Source organism: Rhopilema esculentum, chromosome 8, assembly GCF_057945365.1.
Source record: "Rhopilema esculentum isolate cy_ngs chromosome 8, ASM5794536v1, whole genome shotgun sequence".
Taxonomy (NCBI): domain Eukaryota; kingdom Metazoa; phylum Cnidaria; class Scyphozoa; order Rhizostomeae; family Rhizostomatidae; genus Rhopilema; species Rhopilema esculentum.
The window spans coordinates 407,786-427,057 of NC_142822.1; the positions used below are offsets into that span (position 1 = coordinate 407,786).

Sequence of the window (19,272 nt, forward strand, 5' to 3'; positions counted from 1 at the left end):
TTTTTTCGATTTCACCATGTAAACAAAGATGGCAAAACGAAGGGACACTTGATGTAAAAAGTAGTACAGCTAAATTCGAACATGATAAGCATGAGCGTCTAGTTCAAACAATGAGATCGCATTCTTAGTACTTATAACGATCAAACTTTCGACCAATCACGGTCGAGCCAGAGCCCCAACACAAAGGATTCGTACAGTGGTGTACTGTACATTACAGTACAGGGCAAAATCATGACAATCATAACTTTTGCTCGTACGGTCTCGAGTTTTTGGGAGAAAGGTGTCGCATTCGACCGGTTTTGATTCGCAAAACTTCGAATCGAAACTTCCATCCAGAAGGGAGAAGCGAGCCGTGACGCAGCACCGTTTTCGTGCCAAAAAAATCGAGGGTGATTAGCAGAGCCTTGGCAGAGCAACTCTGCGGAGATAATTGCCCTCCGCACAAAGAGGTGGCGGTTAACGACCTCGCTGACAAAGCCTAACACGCTTAACGACCCGATGTAACCTTTTCTCTGGAGAGGCAATCAGGTCCGCAAGCAAGGCAACTTCCGCCGAAAAAAAGTTTGTTTTGAGGATTTTCGACCAGGAAAACCAAGACAGAGGGAGAAAAGAAGCAAAATCCCAGACTGCCACCGACGGACGGGGTCGAGTGGAGAAAAGAGCGGGACGTTGGCAGGGCGCCTTTAAACCGATCTCACACGAACAGGGGCGAAGTAGCTGCGACCGTGATCACCGTTGCTTGCCCCTTATTTGCATAGTAGCATTTTAGTACATTGAGACGGCCCGCGACAGCCCGAGCCAGTGGACCGCCGGCCCGCGGCACGCCCAGCCAGTGGACCGCCGGCCCGCGGCACGCCCAGCCAGTGGACCGCCGGCCCGCGACATGCCCAGCCAGTGGACCGCCGGCCCGCGAAACACCGAGCAAGTGACCCGCAAGCCCCCCCCCAACCCTAGGTGCAAATTAGCAAAGAACGAACTAACGCCATCCCCAACACACAAAACCCCCTCACACAAAACCCCAACACACACGACCCCAACACACACGACCCCAACACACACGACCCCAACACACACGACGTGCCCCCCGCAGAGGCGTGGCTCCCGCACAAAAGAGGCTCACGCCAAAAAGAGGCTGTACCTGCTCCCCCGCAGAGGCTGCAAGAACCACGCCCTCTCCCATCACAAAATTCTTCCTCAAAAAAAAGTGCAAAAAACACTCGCACTCCTGCAGAATTCAGCGAAAAAATCACTCGCGCTCCTACGCGATTTTTACTCGCACTCCTGTCACAGGCGCTAGAGGGCGGGGAGGAGAGGCGAAAAAAAAGGTCCCCGCCCTCTAGCGCCTGTGACAGTCGTGCGAGTAAAAATCGCGTAGGAGCGCGAGTGATTTTTTCGCTGAATTCTGCAGGAGTGCGAGTGTTTTTTGCACTTTTTTTTGAGGAAGAATTTTGTGATGGGAGAGGGCGTGGTTCTTGCAGCCTCTGCGGGGGAGCAGGTACAGCCTCTTTTTGGCGTGAGCCTCTTTTGTGCGGGAGCCACGCCTCTGCGGGGGGCACGTCGTGTGTGTTGGGGTCGTGTGTGTTGGGGTCGTGTGTGTTGGGGTCGTGTGTGTTGGGGTTTTGTGTGAGGGGGTTTTGTGTGTTGGGGATGGCGTTAGTTCGTTCTTTGCTAATTTGCACCTAGGGTTGGGGGGGGGCTTGCGGGTCACTTGCTCGGTGTTTCGCGGGCCGGCGGTCCACTGGCTGGGCATGTCGCGGGCCGGCGGTCCACTGGCTGGGCGTGCCGCGGGCCGGCGGTCCACTGGCTGGGCGTGCCGCGGGCCGGCGGTCCACTGGCTCGGGCTGTCGCGGGCCGGCGGGCCACCCAGACCCCGCTTTGGCGGGGTCGTCAAGAATGGAAACTCAGGCCAGGTGGGCCTTGCAAGACCCCGCTTTGGCGGGGTCGCCAAGAAAGGCTAGTTTACTTCCATTCCATAATAATAAATATCAATAGCATTAAGTAAACACTTTATGGAGGATTGTAGTCTATTTACAATAACATTCAGTAGAAACTTTTCAGTGGATTGTAGTCTATTTAGATAAAGTGTGGGAACTTATGACATATTTTTTATGGAACATGGACTAAATCGAATGAGTATTGAGCAGTCACCATTGGGGCCTGCTCGTTTGCCATTTTGAGAGAAACTTGAAATGGGTCTCAGAAGACAGCAGTATATATGTATTGTGAGGCGAAAGGAAAAATTGCAAAATATTGAAAAATTGCAGTATTAGGGAAGGATTTTTTACATAATTTGTTATTAGAGTGAAGGTGGTTGCTAAATTGGTGAAGGAAAAGCGTGAGAGAGCAGTTAAAGTTTAAATCAATAACTCAGTAGATTATCAAAGGTGTGATTTTGCTGTTTCCGTGTGCTTCAAACATTCTGTAGTTTATTTTTAGGCAATTAAACGATGTTTATTGGTAGCTTCAACGTTCTTCACGTGCACAGTAGGTTTGATGTTGTGGAAATGGTTCTTTCATACTACAGTTTCTGACAATACCCAGGCATCTTAAATTGCGACGCTGGTCAGCCTAGCCTAATTATTGCGTTTAATGTGGGAACCTTGTTACTGTAGGCATTATAAGTAGGTCTATCATCCAGGACTCAATTAATTAATTTATTTGCCAAATAAAAGCAATTTGGAAACCATTCAACTGTTGGAGAGGTTGGTGGTGTTCGTTTTAAATGTACTTCTAAGACCTTGTCAATTAATTGTCTATAGGTCAGATGATTTTTCGAGATTAAAATCATGTTAACGCTATTTTTGGTACAGTTCACATATATCTAGCTACTTTTAACAGAATCTTCCTTTCTGATTCAAATCACGTGATTTCATTGTTGCTAGGTGGTGTGTTAATATCAGCTCGGGCGTTTCCGCCTCGTTTTGACCTTTTAATACCAATGGATGAGGCCTTCAAATTTGGTAAAGCAATAGACTTGTTTTTTGGTTGCCCCCAACCTCCATTTTATATGGAGAAGCTCAAATTTCGATATTTTCACGAAGAGGCATCCAGCAAAGTCATTTATCTATTTCCTCTCCACCCCGACCAAATTTGAAGATAAATTAATCTTTATATCAATTTTACTTAATACCTGTGTCTAAAATATTGCCGAAAGAGAATATATATATAGTTCCACAAATGTTTCATTTTTGAGCACTTCCACTAATGTTTCATTTTTGAGGACTTTTTATCATGCTATAAATCTTGACTGATTATCAACTATCCTAACTTGTGTTCAATGGCAGATTTCTAGCAGAAAAACAAATATTTACTTCATCATCATAATAATTATCAAAATGTTTGCTAATTTTGAAAACAACAACAATTAATAGTTACTATTGGTGAGCCAACCCTAGAGTGGAGAATCCTCAAAACAAAATCCATAACTAAAGCAAAATCTAAAATCTGATGTTTTCAAAATATATGAGGCAAACCCTCAAATATATCACAATGAGGGAGGCGTGTATTTCACCAACATCCTCGTAAAAAACCAATTGCAAGATTGGTAACAATAAATGGCTAGAGTTGAGGATCCTCCAAAGTTAAATAGCACATTTAAAGCAAAATCTAATAGATGTTTATAACGCATAGGGGGCAAACTCTGTAAAAGTACAATGAGAGAACCGTGTGTTTCATAAACATCCTCGTAAAAAAACCAATTGGAAGTAGGGTATGAAAATCTATGAAATAGGGGTCCTATCAATCGCTGAAACTATTTGAGAGCAGGATGCAAAATCTTGAATTATCCTTCAACTTTACAATGAACATATAAAGATCCTCTAAATCAATCAAATTACAACGAAACAAAGGCCAAAGAAAAAAATGTCTTTCATTCAAATCGTGGTGTCAAAATGTCTCACAAATGCCCTGAAAAAAAGAGGAATAATGGTTATTAAATTTCAGCGCTAGTGTACGCGTAGAAACAATTCATTAAAGCATGTTTCCATGTCGAAATGGAAATGGCTGGAAAAATTGCTTAGCAGTTGTAAAATTGGTCTAAAAGTGGTATAAAAACACGTACAAAAAAGGAGCAGAATGATTATTTTGACAAAAAGGGGCAGCTTCCAATCCATGAAAATATCGCAAAAGTAATCAATCAACTGTGAGGGGTTAGGGAGGCGTAACTTCACCGGCATTTGCAATAGATGGAAAAATGTATTGAAAAAGTTATTAAATTTCTATACCACGATGAGGGCAACATGAAGTTTACAAAAACTCTACTAAATCTTGTCACTAAGGGTGCAGCATGAATATTTAAACAAAAAGGGGCAGCAAAAATTCGCAGAAAATATCGCGAAAGCAATCAATCAATCGCGAGGGTTAGGAGGAGGCGTAACTTCACCGGCATTCGCAACAGACGAAAAACTGCATTGAATAATTTAATTTTTCTAAATAAACACTTGGCTTCTAAATAAACACTTGGCTTTTCGTTAAGAATTCATTCAACGTATTTATATAAAGAAACGCGAAACAAAATTTGAGTATAAACAAAGTAAAACACGAAGAGATCTTCTATATCAAAAATCACTTACCGTGTGATGAAGCTGGGTGAGAATATGTTTACAATACTTTGGTCAATCTGCAACGGGAATGTCCTGCAAAAAATCCAAGAATAACCGAAATGAAAACTGTGACGCAGCAAGTTTACCAAAATCAAATGTCGACATCGAAGATCAAGGTTCCTAATCGATGCGTCACTAATGATCGTTAACGACCCGCACTCACAAAAAGTTTCCCCAATAACGACCTTGCAGACAATGGGGTCACATCACAAAGGGGGCGTAGCTTGATCATCGTTCGCAACTCGTCAGGCAAAACTGTCCTATAAAGTTTGAACTTCCTGAATCTAGTCGTTACAATTCGCTGAGAATTCGTTGCACAAATTGATAAATAATAAAATACCTTTATCTTGAAACGTAGATAAACAAAAGGACCTGAAAATAACCCCGAAAACAAAATCGCGAATGCAATCAATCAATCGCGAAGGGATTAGGGGGACGTAACTTCACCGGCTTTCGCAACACATGAAAAACTTTATTGAAAAATTTAATTTTCCTAAATGAACACTTGGCATTTCGTTAAGAATTCATTCAGCATATTTATCTAAGAAACGGCGAAAAAAATTTGAGTATAAACGAAGTAAAACACGAAGAGATCTTTGATATCAAAAATCGCTTACCGTGTGATGAAGCTGGATGAGAATATCTTTTACAATACTTTGGTCAATCTGCCACGGGAATGTCCTGCAAAAAATCCAAGAATAACCGATATGAAAACTGTGACGCAGCAAGTTTACCAAAATCAAATGTCGACATCGAAGATCAAGGTTCCTAATCGGTGCGTCACTAATGATCGTTAACGACCCGCACTCACAAAAAGTTTCCCCAATAACGACCTTGCAGACAATGGGGTCACATCACAAAGGGGGCGTAGCTTGATCGTCGTTCGCAACTCGTCAGGCAAAACTGTCCTATAAAGTTTGAATTTCCTGAATCTAGGCGTCACAATTCGCTGAGAATTCGTTGCACAAATTGATAAATAATAAAATATAAAATACCTCTATTTTGAAACGTAGATAAACGAAAAGGGATGAAAATAACCCCGAAAACAAACGCACTAACCTGATGAATATTCAATTTGGGAAAGGTATTCAAATCGTGTTCTCGACACTGTCCTGCAAAAACAGCAGAAGAACAGACGGTAAATTCAATGTTGTAGCTAATAAAAGAGCAACAGAAACATAGTATTCAATAAAGGGGCGACTATTAAATATTTCGCGGCAGGGGCGGGGCGTTTTGTTAGAAAAATGGCAGGGCAAGGTGCAGAAACATAAGCGAAAAGAATAAACAATACTCACAGTGAAAATTGCGTCCAAAATCAAGGGTCCATTGTGAGAAACATGTCGAATTCTTTTTCCAAACCTTTCTTTCCAACCGTGTGCTCTAAAATGCACCTGGAATCATCTTTGCGACAATTTATCATGCTTTTATCCAGTTGAGACTGTTCTGACACAAATTGCACAGTAATTTATCAATCGATCCTCCATAAAAGGGAATTTTTCAGTTACCGGGAAAAAAACTGTCCCTGCAACAATGCAAATCGCTACGTCATCGGAACGCATCGCCAAAAGACCATGATAATCATGAGAGTGCCTAGTAGTTTAAGCAACAATGATGAGATAATCATGACAATCATAACTTTTGCTCGTACGGTCTCGAGCTTTTGGGAGAAAAGTGTCGCAAGCGAGCTGTTTCGATTCCAAAAAAACCTCGAATCAAAACTTCCATCCAGCCTCGAATCAAAACTTCCATCCAGAAGGGAGAACCGAGTTGTGACGCAGCAAGGTTTTCCTGCAAAGGAAATCGAAGCTCGCAGAAACTTGAGGATCCCGCACTTAATTGCTTCTCCGCACAAAGAGGTGCCGGTTAACGACCTCGCTGACAAAGCCTAACACGCTTAACGACCCGACGTAACCTTTTCTCCGGAGAGGCAATCAGGTCCGCAAGCAAAGCAACTTCCGCCTAGAAAAAGTTTGTTTCGAGGATTTTCAGGCAGGAAGACGGGACCGACTCGAAAATCGAAGGCCAGCTGCAGACTCACGTCGACGGACGGGATCGAACGGAGGAAAAAGCGGGACGTTTCGAGGAGGCCTCGAAACCGATCTCGTTCGAAGAGGCGTCGAGTGGGTGAGACCGTGTGCAGATTTCCGTGCCCCTCATTTGCATAGTAGCACATTCGTTGTTTCGAAGCTAATTTGCATAGTAGGATTTTAGTATATTGAGATAATGGTACTACGGAATTGATAGAAAATAGAGAGCAGTTTGAGGTAAAATGTGGATCTCGTTGTTTCACCAATACAGAAATTTTTAGGCGCCCAAACTTAACGGAAAACGTACATGAAAGAGGCAATGTTTACGATCCTTATGCAATGGCTTTGTGCATTAAAAGAAGAAGGACGATCGACGGACATCGCGTAATTGGGCATTTACCAAGGGAGATAAGCCGCTTTTAAAAGTTTTATTACGACTATGGAGGGAAAGGAAGGTTTTGTACCAAGCATAGCCTTTAGAAGGTCTCCAATACCACAGGGTGGCCTGGAAATACCGATTGCCTTGAAGATTTTTAATCTGAGGCACCAGACAGAATTCTTTACATTATGAAAGAGAAAGTGAACTCATACCATACCGAACCGGATCAAATTCAATTCAACGACCAAGATTTTAGCGATAATGACATTTAAAGTAATAACAAAGGTTTGTTATTTTTTCAGAAAACATAGCGTAAAATACTTTCTCGTTGAATTTATGACGATATTTTGCCTTTGCATTATGCGCACGCGTGGCCTCTTTCGCGCAGCTCAATTTTCGAGCAGTACTTAATTTGGCCCAGTCGGCGGTCCGCGAAAAAAAAACCTACAGCGCGAATTTAAACACACCTAAGGTAGAAAAATTATTGTATCTGGTTGTATTGCAATGTCTTCTTGCTCGTATGGGCACATTCGAAGTAAATAAGGTTGATGGCGGTGCAACAGGCCAGACTGGAAACTTTGCTTCTTGCGCGGACAAATTTACTTTGAAAATTTGAAACTGCGCGCCTGAAATCATACGCTCTTAGTTATTTTTAGAGTTAATAATGTTAAATGTTATTATCTTATAGATTTTGAGATTTTTTGCGGCCAGTATACAAAACATGTTAATAAGAAGAATCAATTTTAAGGGTCTCCAAGGAGTTTTTGGGGACAAAGGAACATGGAACATCATGAATAGTTTAGGGAGACAAGGGAAATTTTTTATAAATTGTTCAATGGGAATACGGGAACACTGGTTGTTTTTTCAAAAGGAACACGGTAACAATCACCCCCCTGGGAGACCCTCAATTTTGTATTTCGCCTAAACTCGACGAGGAAAGGCCAAGGAGGGGTAATATAATGTTTTTGCAACGTACTTTTTGTGATGTTATCCTATGATTGTGAAACTGCCTTTACGTAACCAAATGCTAGTCAGGAGCGTTCCTTTCAGGGAAGATTTGCGTTTATTGTTTATAAAAGGGCGCTTTTTAGCGGTAGAAAAGGGCATGGCCTTAAAATTTTGCTTTGTCCCCCCAGAGCCTAGTGGCTGGTGCGACGAGGGAATAAGATAATGACTTCTTTGCAGCAGGAGCTTTGGTCAATGAAGCCTTATGCACTGATAGCAGTGGTGTTGTAGGGGGGGGGGGCGTTGGGGGGTTCAGGTCGCTTGTTGAAATTCAGAAGGATTTTGGGGCTCAGCCCCCCTTAACAAGTTATCGTTAATTGTACGAATTCTGTGTTGGCAACCCTCTGAACAACCACCACTGAATTTATGAGGGTTTTACAGGCTTTACGGCTATCTGAACATCTAAAATCACGTCCAAACTCTACCGACTGAATTGAACGACAATTTCAACTTAACTGGACTTGCACTGAAAGAACATACGCTTTTAACAAAATGAGTGACACACACAAAACCCTAATGACACAAATTAACGGCAAATGGACTGATAACAACAAAAATGGAGATGGCACGATGACAAACAAAATGACTGACGCAAACACCGAAAGACATTCCCATTAACAATAACGAACCACAAACACGATGCACGACAGACACAACCAGTTAGCAGTTTCTTATTGAATAGTTTGAATGATTCCATATACACAACGGAGAGTCTTGCAACAAAGGCAAATATATTGGGTGTAGTAAGGGTGTGGCCTCTTGACTTTGCCTACAGCACAGCTCCCCTTTCTAACTTTTTAGGACGGACGGCACCCGTGACAGGTAGGCACGGGCTTTTCTTACAGCAGTTTATTAAAGAAAATTGACTGATAAGGGCGATTAAAAAAGGGAGGGGGGGAGGGAGGTGCGCTTTTTCAAAAATTTGAAATAGCAATGCTAACCTTTGAAGTAATGACAAAATCAGATGAAGAACCAGGCTGGAATCGCTTTCTCTTTGCAAAATGACCTTCAAATCACGCAAAATCCACGGAACAAGCCTGTGGGCTATTGCTGGGTTGTTTTGAAAAAACTCGACACCTGCAGAAGAATTAAGAAAAGTTCACAATGGAGTTTTGGTGATCAAGAAACAAAAATGATGAAATAAGACAAAATAACTGTGTAATAAATCGAAAAAATAAGTGAAAAGTCCATAAGTTATTTCAAATTTGCTTAAATGAGAAAGCACACATTTCAATATATATCTTAACTGATGACTTCATAAAAATCAATGCTTAGAATGTTTGTAACCTGAAAGAGCTCTATGAAATATGCAAGGTCAGTTTAATGTGTTATAAATTTAAAAACTTTTCACTGACAATATTCACCAAAATTTTAATATATTTGACTGATTTCGCCAGTTTATTTATTTCCTCACATAATTATATTTTCTAGCGAAATACACCAGAGGTATTTCATACATGGTGTTCTTTAAGGTTACTGGTTATCGCTTATATTCCCGTCCTCGCTAATACTCCCAGCCTCTTTTGTAATTCTGCTTTTGTTCTTTAGGTTGAAAATTTAATCCCGCCTCTCTGATGATGACAATCCCGCGTGCGGGGCTTCATGAAAAAAGAACAAATGCATTGCAAATGTGCTTGGAGTTTTGAATTATTGTCGAGCATTCAGCGTAGTGTCTTGTTGTTTTCATTTGATGGCAGCAAGGGTAAATAATAGGTTTAACCTATATAAGGGATACAATATAACGGAGACTACGGTATTTGTGAAAAAGTGTAGTCCTTCGAAAAATATATTTGTGAGAAGTCACACTTATGGTTCGAAGCGTTAGCGAAATAACAGCTCGATAAAATCAGCAGAAAAGGAGAGATCTTCAAAGACGACTTCAATTTCATTTGAGTTCATAACATTTTTAAATACGTAAGCGCTGCCACTGCATTTATCAAGAAGCTTTAAATTTTTTCTTTTGTAAATCTCCCAACACAATCTCCTTCCTTCTTATGTTGTTTCAAGAAACGTATAATTAATATCATTTTATCTTGCGATTATGGGATCTTTCATTTAATCATGTGATGAATTTCTTAAAATAAAGTCAAGATAACTACTTACTAGTATCTCTGTATCTCACACGACCAGGGGGGTGCTTGACTTCCTCAATGACCATTCCGTTTTGGTATATTGCCCTTAAACAGAAAATTCATTGCATAAAATACTGGAGGACTGCAACAAAGACCTATTTTGTCTTTTGCAATCTATTTTAAGAGCACGGATATCTTAACTTCAGTCAGTACCATTGCAACCAAAAACTGAGCAAGGAAGGTCGCGAGCAAGTGGGACAATGGCAAAGAGGGACCTAACAAAGTGCAAAGGGACTTCGAAAAATTCATTGGACCATGTGTGCAAAATTAAATTTAAATCACTTGCACAAGATATTTCTCTAATTATAAGGTCTCGAGAGCATTATATTTTCCAGAAATTGAGACCTAGATTTGCTTGCCCCAAAGCTACCCCCTCTTGGAGGCACTATAATTCTACTCTATAATCCAGACATAAATATTGATGTAGATATTTTAACATGTGCAACGGTGAAATAAGAATGCATAGCTACCATCGACGTTGTTCACTTGCAGCAATGTGACTCCATGTTGATGATTGTTGACCCCAATGATTTCTTGATCTTCGCCTTGGCTGGTGATTCCTCAAAATATCCTGTCTGTTTTGTCTGTACCAGACATTAGCACGGTTTCCATGCGACATTTGGGTAGAATGATATCGAAACCTACCAAAAATTATTGGCCAGTCAAAGCAATTTTTATTACATGTCTAAGAAGCTGTAGGAAACAGCTTGAAAAAAATTTCAAACTTGATTTTACTTTTGTTTCTAACTTATTGTATTAAAAACAATTTTTGAAGCACTATTTACAAATAATGTTCCCAATTTTATCTGTGAACATATTCTTAATCCCTGCAGCAAAGTTCAGAAAATGTTGTGGCGGCATGGCCAACAAAACAAGTTAACATCAGCTTGCAGCCCTTTCTTTTATTTGAGACACCTTTTTTGCTTTGACTTATCGACTTGAAAAAGAATGAACACTTTTCTAGACTCTTCCCTCTAGTTAAAAAATAAATTTCTATGACTGGGGACCATTTCAATTATTTGTACCTAAAAACTGATGTCCCGCTATGATCTGGAAAAATTTGAAAAAAAAATGCTCTAAAGAAAAAAGTTATCCAAATACCGTACTTACTAAAACATGGAACCACCTAAAACCACCTGAAATCACCTACAACCACCTACAACCATCTAAAACCACCTACAACGATCTGAAACCATCTAAAACCACCTGAAATCGCTTACAACCACCTACAACCATCTAAAACCACCTACAACGATCTGAAACCATCTAAAACCACTTTAAACCATCTACAACCACAACAACCATCACAATGTTTTCAAAATTCGCATTGAAGTTAGCCGTCATGTTTGTGTTCCCGTTGTTGCAGTGAGGCATTATATCACTACATCAGAATTCTGCGAAAGATATTTCATATTTTGGAACATCTAGACTTTTTATTTAAAGGCATTGAGTCATGGTAAATAGGCTTTCTCTATAGGGGGTCATTTGGTTTCGGCGTGATCGCTGCTGTTTCATGTGATATTTGCATCCGTTGTTGACAACTTGCTATTGATGGAAACTGTTATGTTAATCAGTATAAGGTGAGTTCATGTGACCAGTTCAAGGTCAACCAATAGCATCGCAGTCATGGATATCATGACTCAGCGGATTTTGGCACTTAGGGTATACCCAGTCTATTTATCATGACTCAATGCCTTTAATTTTGAGAAAAATATTCTCGACTGTGGAAAAAACACTAGAAACACGCGGAAAAGAGAAAGAATGGACACGTATCAAACAGCCTTTTAAAGCATGAAGTTTCAGCCAGACAGTCATCAAAGAACAAAAACTCAAAGCGAATGCGAAGGAGTATTACCGGCATTTGATGTCGCGATCTTGACGAACCGAGAACAGCGAAGTCGCACAAAGCTTAGGTTCTAATTCAAGACACAGGGATTCGAGAGACCTAATAGGCCTAAAGTAGTTCTAGTGAGTTTGTTGAAGTCTGGAAATCTGGTCATAAATATAGTGGGATAAAGGCCAAGTGAGGGGGAGAGGTCTGCCCTTAATGGCCCGATTCCGAAATACACGCTTTTTATACGTTAACGAGTAAATTTTTAGGCTGGCTGTTCTTAAATTTTCTTCTATTTATTGATAGAAATGTTCTTAAATTGTTTTACTTTTTCATAATGTATTGGAAGCCCGTTTTTGCTGCCATTTGTGATAAATTTTCGCTAATTTTTACGTTCGTACCCAGTCGGAAACCCCAGTGTGCCCCAAATTTGAATGTTTCATTTGTTTCTCAAGTCTGATAACTGATTGTCATTTTTTCGTGAGCTCAAAAAGGCCAGCCTCAGCATGTTCTTAGCTTATTCTTGAATTTTAGTGAAACTTGAGGCTCTCGTTCTAATAAAAAAAGAGAACAAGGAAATAGTTCTGTGTTCATAGAATTTCTTTTCATTTATGGCGGCTAACTTCACTGCGAATTTTGAAAAGAATGTAATGGTTGTTGTGGTTGTAGGTGGTTGTAGGTAGTTGTAGGTGGTTTAAGGTGGTTCCATGTTTTAGTAGATATTGTATTTGGTCATGTTTAAGGAAAACAAGAAATAACACGTATAAAAAGTAATTTCATATTCATTTAGTTGCATATTTCCAATCAAATAAATCAAAACTGTTTTCCTTGACCCTTAGACATTGAAACATCAAAAGGTTTTTGGAGACTTTCATTTCATCAGAGAAGTTGTCATCACATCAAGGATACCAGCATTAAAGAGAAAACATGTTTGCTGGGGGCCCTGAAAGGTCAGGGGCCTTTAAAAGTCAGGGCCCCTTAGTTTTTGAACTAAAGATAACTTTGATCTGTTATGCCACTGTCCCAAACTCTGCTAATTACTTTATACCTGGACATTGAAGATCTCAACACAGTCTGTTTTACAAAATACATTCTTCTACATTCAATAAAATTTCTTACCTTGGGCCTACCTCAAACAGGTCTTCTGTGACAAAAGTTGGCAGACTTTGAGAAAGTGTTCGTTTTTCTGCATCTCCAACAAAATACTAAATAAAAAAACACAGTTAATACATATTTCGTACTGAGGCAATGCACTTTACACATACTGCATAATGATTGAGTCTATTTAAAATTATTTCAAAATATAACAACTCAATATGTGTCTTTTTGACAAACAATGACTTTGCAAAGAAAAATGTCTTTTGGCAATTTCAGGCATTAAAATTTTTCCTCTTTTACAAGGAATGACAGCATCTTGATTTATTCAAGCTAAACTTTAAAATATTTCAATAGGCTGAGCAGGGTTTGACTGACTCAAATACTGTTGAAATGGGCCATATCAGACTGCAAGAGCTTTGGTAATACCAGGATTTATCAGCAATTTCTGAAAATGTGAACCTATCATGATATTCTGCGGATCACAGTTTTTAAAGCACATTTAACAGAGTGCACTTATAATCCAGAGTTGTCAATTGTAATACAGACTAGGCCTAATCTGTCTGAACATTTCATGGACAGAACCTCATATTTTCTTATTCATCCCTGCTAAGCTATGCAAATGGTTTACTGAGATTATTTTGCTTGAAGCCAGCCAGATATGAAATATACACTAGAAAGCTATGCAGAACAAATAACAAGAAAATGTGGGATCCAGAGAACTGAAATCAAATCTACAGAACTGATCACTTAATGAAGCAGGCTTTGCCAAAGTCACGGTAACTTTTTCAAGTAAGAAAATGGAAACTATTAGTCTCTGCCTAACATTTAACAGCCCTTCTGTGTGGCACAAGATTCAAAATTATATTTGATTTTGACGTACATAGCTATAAGGTCATTCAAAAATGGTGCCACATCAAGGCTTGCTCTTGTCAAAGGTGGTCTTGTTTTAGACAACAGAACCTGTTCCATCAAGAATTGGGATGTGAAAAGGGAGGTAAGTCAAGGGATTTCAGTTAGACTATGTTAGTTATCTTATTTTATCTTGCTTCCATGCAATTATGCTTTTCTTTCAATAAGTAGTGTTCACTGTAGGGGTTTTACAGCTCTTATCAATTCTATCGTATAACCAATTAAACTGTGCTTGTGATTCACCAGCTTTTAAGAACCACAAAAACATGTTTAAAAAACCACAGCCTAGTGGTAAAATGAGGCAGGTTAGGTTGAAATTTATTCTTGCATGCAGGAAATGTTTTTCTCCTAATGTAGTTCAATTTCAACTTACCTGGTGGTATTGTAAATCAGGTGTGATGTTATGTATGAGTGATTGAAAAGGGGTTTTGCATAATGGACAGGTGTGAACAACTTTTGACCACTGCAGAATGCAGGTAAAACAAAACGAATCTGAGAATATATTAAGGAAATTGATCATTCTCTTTGGAAACAATGTTGAAAGCAATATATTAAACATTCTTTGATGTAGTGCAAAGAACCAGGAGAAAGACTCAAATTTTGACATTGGTGTAAATTTACATTTTTGCTTGAAGTTATACACTTTTTGCAATTGCAAGATGTGTGTTTACCAAGTAGATTACTATGTGCATTACTCCTGTTTATCTGCCATGCCACAAAGTTGGCACTGGTCAAAGGGTAATTGCAAAGTTAAAAATGTGTATTTCAAACAACCAAAAACACTCAATATAAATCAAGCATATCATTCAATAAGTATTCAGAAAAACTCTCAAAATGAAATCTAACCAGAGAAGTAAACAAACAACATAATAAAATTGAGCATCTGTTTGCAGCTAACCAAAAAGTGTAAATGCTCTAATGACTTATTATTTTAGTGTGCCCATCTTTCCATTTCATAAATACTTATTATGATATTACCAGTGGCGTAGGGTGAGCATAGAACTTAGGTATGCAACATATCATACAAGTTTATGTTGAATGTAAAAATTGTAATTTCAGCTTTATAAAAACAAGCGGTAATTCAAGGTAATCGTGATTATAAATTTTGATTTTGAAGCTATTCTTGGGTTCATGAACTCTGTGGTACTTCATGTTAATTTTTCTTTTTCTAGAAGGCCACTCTTTCCATTGCATGCTGTTCATGATCAGAAAAAGAGGCCATTTATTGTGGAATATGTTATCCATTGACTTTACTAGCGGTAAACATGTTGCAAGAATTTCAGAATTTCTCTAGAATTTTTACGCTTGTGTTTTAAACGTAGCATACATTGACACCATGCCACTGGATGTTACCTACTCTGAAAAGAGAGAAGACAGTAACTACATCAATGGAAATATTTACTTCAAAAAGGATACGGAAGCATTTTTCAAGAAATGCCCTGTCTTTATATGTGCCAAGGCAGATTGCACATGTTAAGTCATGCTTGTTTGGTGATTTATCCCTGTCCTTTTCTGATTTGGTATCCACTGGAAACAGCTTACTCTTCTGTTCCTCGAGTTTTTCTTTGATACTTTTAAAGGGATTCTTTTTATTTCTTTGTTGTTTCTTTGGTACAGTTGTAATAACGTCAATTTCACTGCCGCTGCTAGAATCAGAAATCAATATCAACGGGACAGATTTCTTTGGAACTTCAATAATCTTCACTGAATCATCAGAATCTTCATCAGTATCATCTTCCACTGTATTCCTAATGCCACTTGGGCCAGGTTGTGGACTTCGTGGCATTTCCTCACTTGATGTTGCAGCATTAATTATAGAGTATTTTGGTTCCCTGCTGTCTTCTATTCTCTCCTCACCATTCAATGGGATGCCACCAATTACATCAATATTTTCGTCCTCATCTTCAATTTCAGACGACTTTTCGTCATTTGTCGGGAGACTTTCATTCTTAACAGCGTTATCTGCGACCGTCACGATATCGACTTCTTCAGTTTCGTCTGCCATTTGTTTAGGTCCCACACTGAAGCAAAAAAATCTGATTCAATATGATGTATCCACGTTTTTTAACTATCACGTGTCATTATTCTAAATTATAGACACAAAGTTAGAAATAGATGCGTCCTGTTTATCTTGTACACTTACATGTTACTGTACAATCAGTTATTTCACTGTTCACAGGGTTGATGCATTTAATGTGCTTGAAACTTTTCACAGGGCTGACTTATTTAATGTCCTTCAAACTTCTCACAGATGTTTTTTTGTCTTTCTCTAAATGAGATTGACTGGCAAAGAACATTAATTGCCATTACATACATTAGTCCATCGAAGTTTCCGCTGTTTCCAAGTACATTGAATTCTCCTTTCCAATACGAGTCAGTATTCCTCCTCCATTGCGTCGCATTCAGAAAAATTGAATTCCTGATACCAATACCAATGAGGTAGAAATAATTTAATTTCTACCTCATTCACCAATACCAACAACTAGAATTATGAAAATTCCATGGTAAAATTTCCATTTATTCATTAGGATTCCAACAAGACTTTGTATTTCTATATAAAAAAGTAAAATTGTCTGGAATAAGGCAGTATAAAGAAATAAGCAAAAATAGTAATTCCCCCAGCGAGCCTCTATTTCATTTTGTGCTGAATCAGGACTGCATCAGCATATTGCATCATTAAAAGTATCAACAAAAAGTTAAGGACACAATTTGCAATAAAAGATGAGTTTTATTTCTATTTGAAGTTCAGTTGCGCAAAGAGCTGGTAAAAATTCGCTTCGAGAGCGATACAGCAAGAACACTTCTCAATCTTTACGCCAAAAAAGAGATCAATACCATCGGAAGAAACGCCCAGGCCAAAATGAATTACATTAGAAGAATGATTGGCAAAGAGAAGCCCCTAGTCAGGGTACTTCCACTTATAGGGACGATAAGAGCTGGCCGTGGGGGAAAGAACGTGAGCATAACAAATATTGAGAAACAAATAGAACAGTCATTTGAATGTAAGAGGGTTCAGCCTAAAGCAGTCGTCCTAGAAATCAACTCAAATGGTGGATCTGCTGTGCAGTCTAATTTGATTTATCAAAGAATAAGAAATTTATCAGACAAAACAAAGGTTCCTGTCATTTCCTATGTACAGGATGCTGCTGTTTCTGGTGGTTACTGGCTCGCTCTGGCGGGAGATGAAATTTATGCAGACCCAAACTCTGCAGTTGGGTCAGTTGGTGTGATTTCCTTGCTGTTTGGGTTAGAGGGAGTCATTAAAAAGCTAGGTAAAATATGTATTATGCAGAAAAAATATTGACATAAAAACATTGCCATGTTTTGATAGTTTTGTTTCTATGACTATGAACGAATAATGTTATTCTATTCTTCATTGGTAGAAGCTTATTCCTAAATGAAAAGTTGTTATTTCGTTGTTTATCTGCAGCCCAGGGTGGAATCCAGGTAAAGCTTGTGATGTATGCGCCAATAAATAATCTAAATACAATGGGAATGGTCTGCAGCACAAATGAATTTTTGAAAAAGAGAGATTTTGAAGTGTGTTCATTCAAATCATTAGAGCCATAACACAAATGGTCATGGAATTTCTTTGTTTTGTTGTAACAAATTTTGTGCTTTATCTCAAACTGTTTTCCTGTATGTCTCAAAACTGAAACTTTAACAAAGTATAAAGTGAAAACCCACACAGAAGAAACTCACTTATAAGAAACTGCAGACTGACATTTGAAGGTTGTGTACCAATAAAAAAGAAACTGTGAAGCCTATTGTATCCAGTTTCCTTTAACTGCACATTTGGCATAAGTTTCTGAAATAAAATAATTGCCAAAACTGCACTATAAAAACTATTTACTTTCTTCCAAAATGTATAATCATCACTTCATTTTCAGGATGATCCTGGTATTTTCTTACAGTTTTTAACAAACTCATTTTTGTAAGAAACTCTTCAGGCTGTTTTTCAATTTTGTTTCCCTTTTATTAGTAACTTCACATTATGACCATGTTTCTTATATAAAATGTGTTTCTCCCACATAGGTTTTTACCACATCCACTTTACAATACAATTAATGGGACTTTAAATCTACAGTAGTGACTTCTGTATATTTTGGCATATTTGGTTCATTAATGGCAAAAAAATTTGATATAATTGCAAAATTTATCAATCACCTTATTGATTAATACTACAGCTAAAAAATGTGGTATCAAATTAAGTAAAAACAGATGTATGCTTTATAAGAACAATTTCATAAGAACACAAGCCTAAAAAATGGTAGAAAAATTAAGAACAAGCTGGAACTGAGCTACTGAAAATGTCATTTTGAATAATGCTTCATCTAAAAAATGAGAAGATTTTTGCCATCTAGGGATGCTTTTTTTCAAAGAAATAATATCTCACACACTTTGTTGGCAAACGAGGCCTGAATGCTTCCCTAGAGCGCATTAGGTGGCAACTGCATTGCTTACACCTCAATAATTAAACCAGGCCTGTATACTTTCCTAAAGAAAAATCCAGTCTCAAATTTTCCTGAGTCAGCCAGCCTGAACTTCATTATATTGCTTCTTGTGAAAAAGGGTGTAAACAAGATACAAGTCAATTTGGAAGAAAAATTAAGGGCTGCTTATGTTAGCAGCAAAAAGGACTGCCTGTCTGTTGCAAAGACTATAATCAAATGACTGAGTTCAATAAACCTTGAAATTTCTTACCGAATCAATCAGTGTTAATAAAGCTATGTAGGGAATTTACAAATACAAATAAATGAAGCTGGAAAGTAAAGTATAACCGCCTCAAATGGTGCAAACAACATTGGATATTTTTTCCTGACTCAGTTACTATCTTTTACTAGGAATTGAGCCAAGAATACTTACTGCTGGCAAACACAAGATGCGTATAAACCCTTTTGAAGCACAAAATCCTGAAGACACAGAATGGATGAAAAGTTTCATTGATGAAGTTCATGAAAATTTCAAGACGCTGGTCAAGGAAAGAAGAAAATCTTTGGATAAGGAGCACAAAACAGTATTTGAGGCTGATGTATTCACTGGAGAGAAGGCAGCAAAACTTGGATTGATTGATGGTACAACCTCGGATATCCATGCTCTTTTGAAAACCAGATTTGGAGAAGATGTTGTAATCAAAAGAGTTGAGGGAAAGTCAATGTTTCCTTTTGGTTTTGGAAAGTATGGAACAGAAGTGAAGTTGAATACAGACAATGTTTTTGATAATCTAGCTGATGCACAGTCAAGATACAAAATATTTTAATAATGTTTGGAAGACCCTTTGAAGGAGTTT

At 38.5% G+C, this 19,272-nt stretch overlaps 2 protein-coding genes and 1 long non-coding RNA gene across 3 annotated transcripts in view; 1 reads left to right on the top strand and 2 right to left on the bottom strand.

Moving 5' to 3' along the window:
• The window catches only part of LOC135695178 (uncharacterized), a 32,163-nt gene extending 15,746 nt beyond the window's left edge, over positions 1-16,417 (bottom strand). The window contains exons 1-7 of the mRNA XM_089109844.1: positions 16,297-16,417; positions 15,399-16,003; positions 14,356-14,474; positions 13,095-13,180; positions 10,615-10,785; positions 10,116-10,189; positions 8,954-9,089 (exon numbers count right to left, since the gene is read on the bottom strand). Coding sequence (XP_088965970.1) covers positions 8,954-9,089; positions 10,116-10,189; positions 10,615-10,785; positions 13,095-13,180; positions 14,356-14,474; positions 15,399-15,987 — 1,175 coding nt within the window. The 5' untranslated portion in view covers positions 15,988-16,003; positions 16,297-16,417. The remainder of the gene's footprint in view (positions 1-8,953; positions 9,090-10,115; positions 10,190-10,614; positions 10,786-13,094; positions 13,181-14,355; positions 14,475-15,398; positions 16,004-16,296) is intronic.
• Positions 1,833-8,937, bottom strand: LOC148959768 (uncharacterized). Its single transcript, XR_016143976.1, has 5 exons — positions 5,897-8,937; positions 5,661-5,713; positions 5,219-5,282; positions 4,572-4,634; positions 1,833-3,906 (listed from the first exon to the last, which is right to left on the bottom strand). It is a non-coding gene; the product is annotated as an uncharacterized LOC148959768 (long non-coding RNA).
• Positions 16,418-16,842: 425 nt separating the features above from the next.
• LOC135694656 (uncharacterized) lies at positions 16,843-19,265 on the top strand. Its single transcript, XM_065213474.2, has 2 exons — positions 16,843-17,254; positions 18,827-19,265. The coding sequence occupies exons 1-2, from the start codon at positions 16,843-16,845 to the stop codon at positions 19,240-19,242; spliced, it is 828 nt and encodes a 275-aa protein (XP_065069546.2). The 3' UTR covers positions 19,243-19,265.
• Positions 19,266-19,272: the final 7 nt, after the last annotated feature.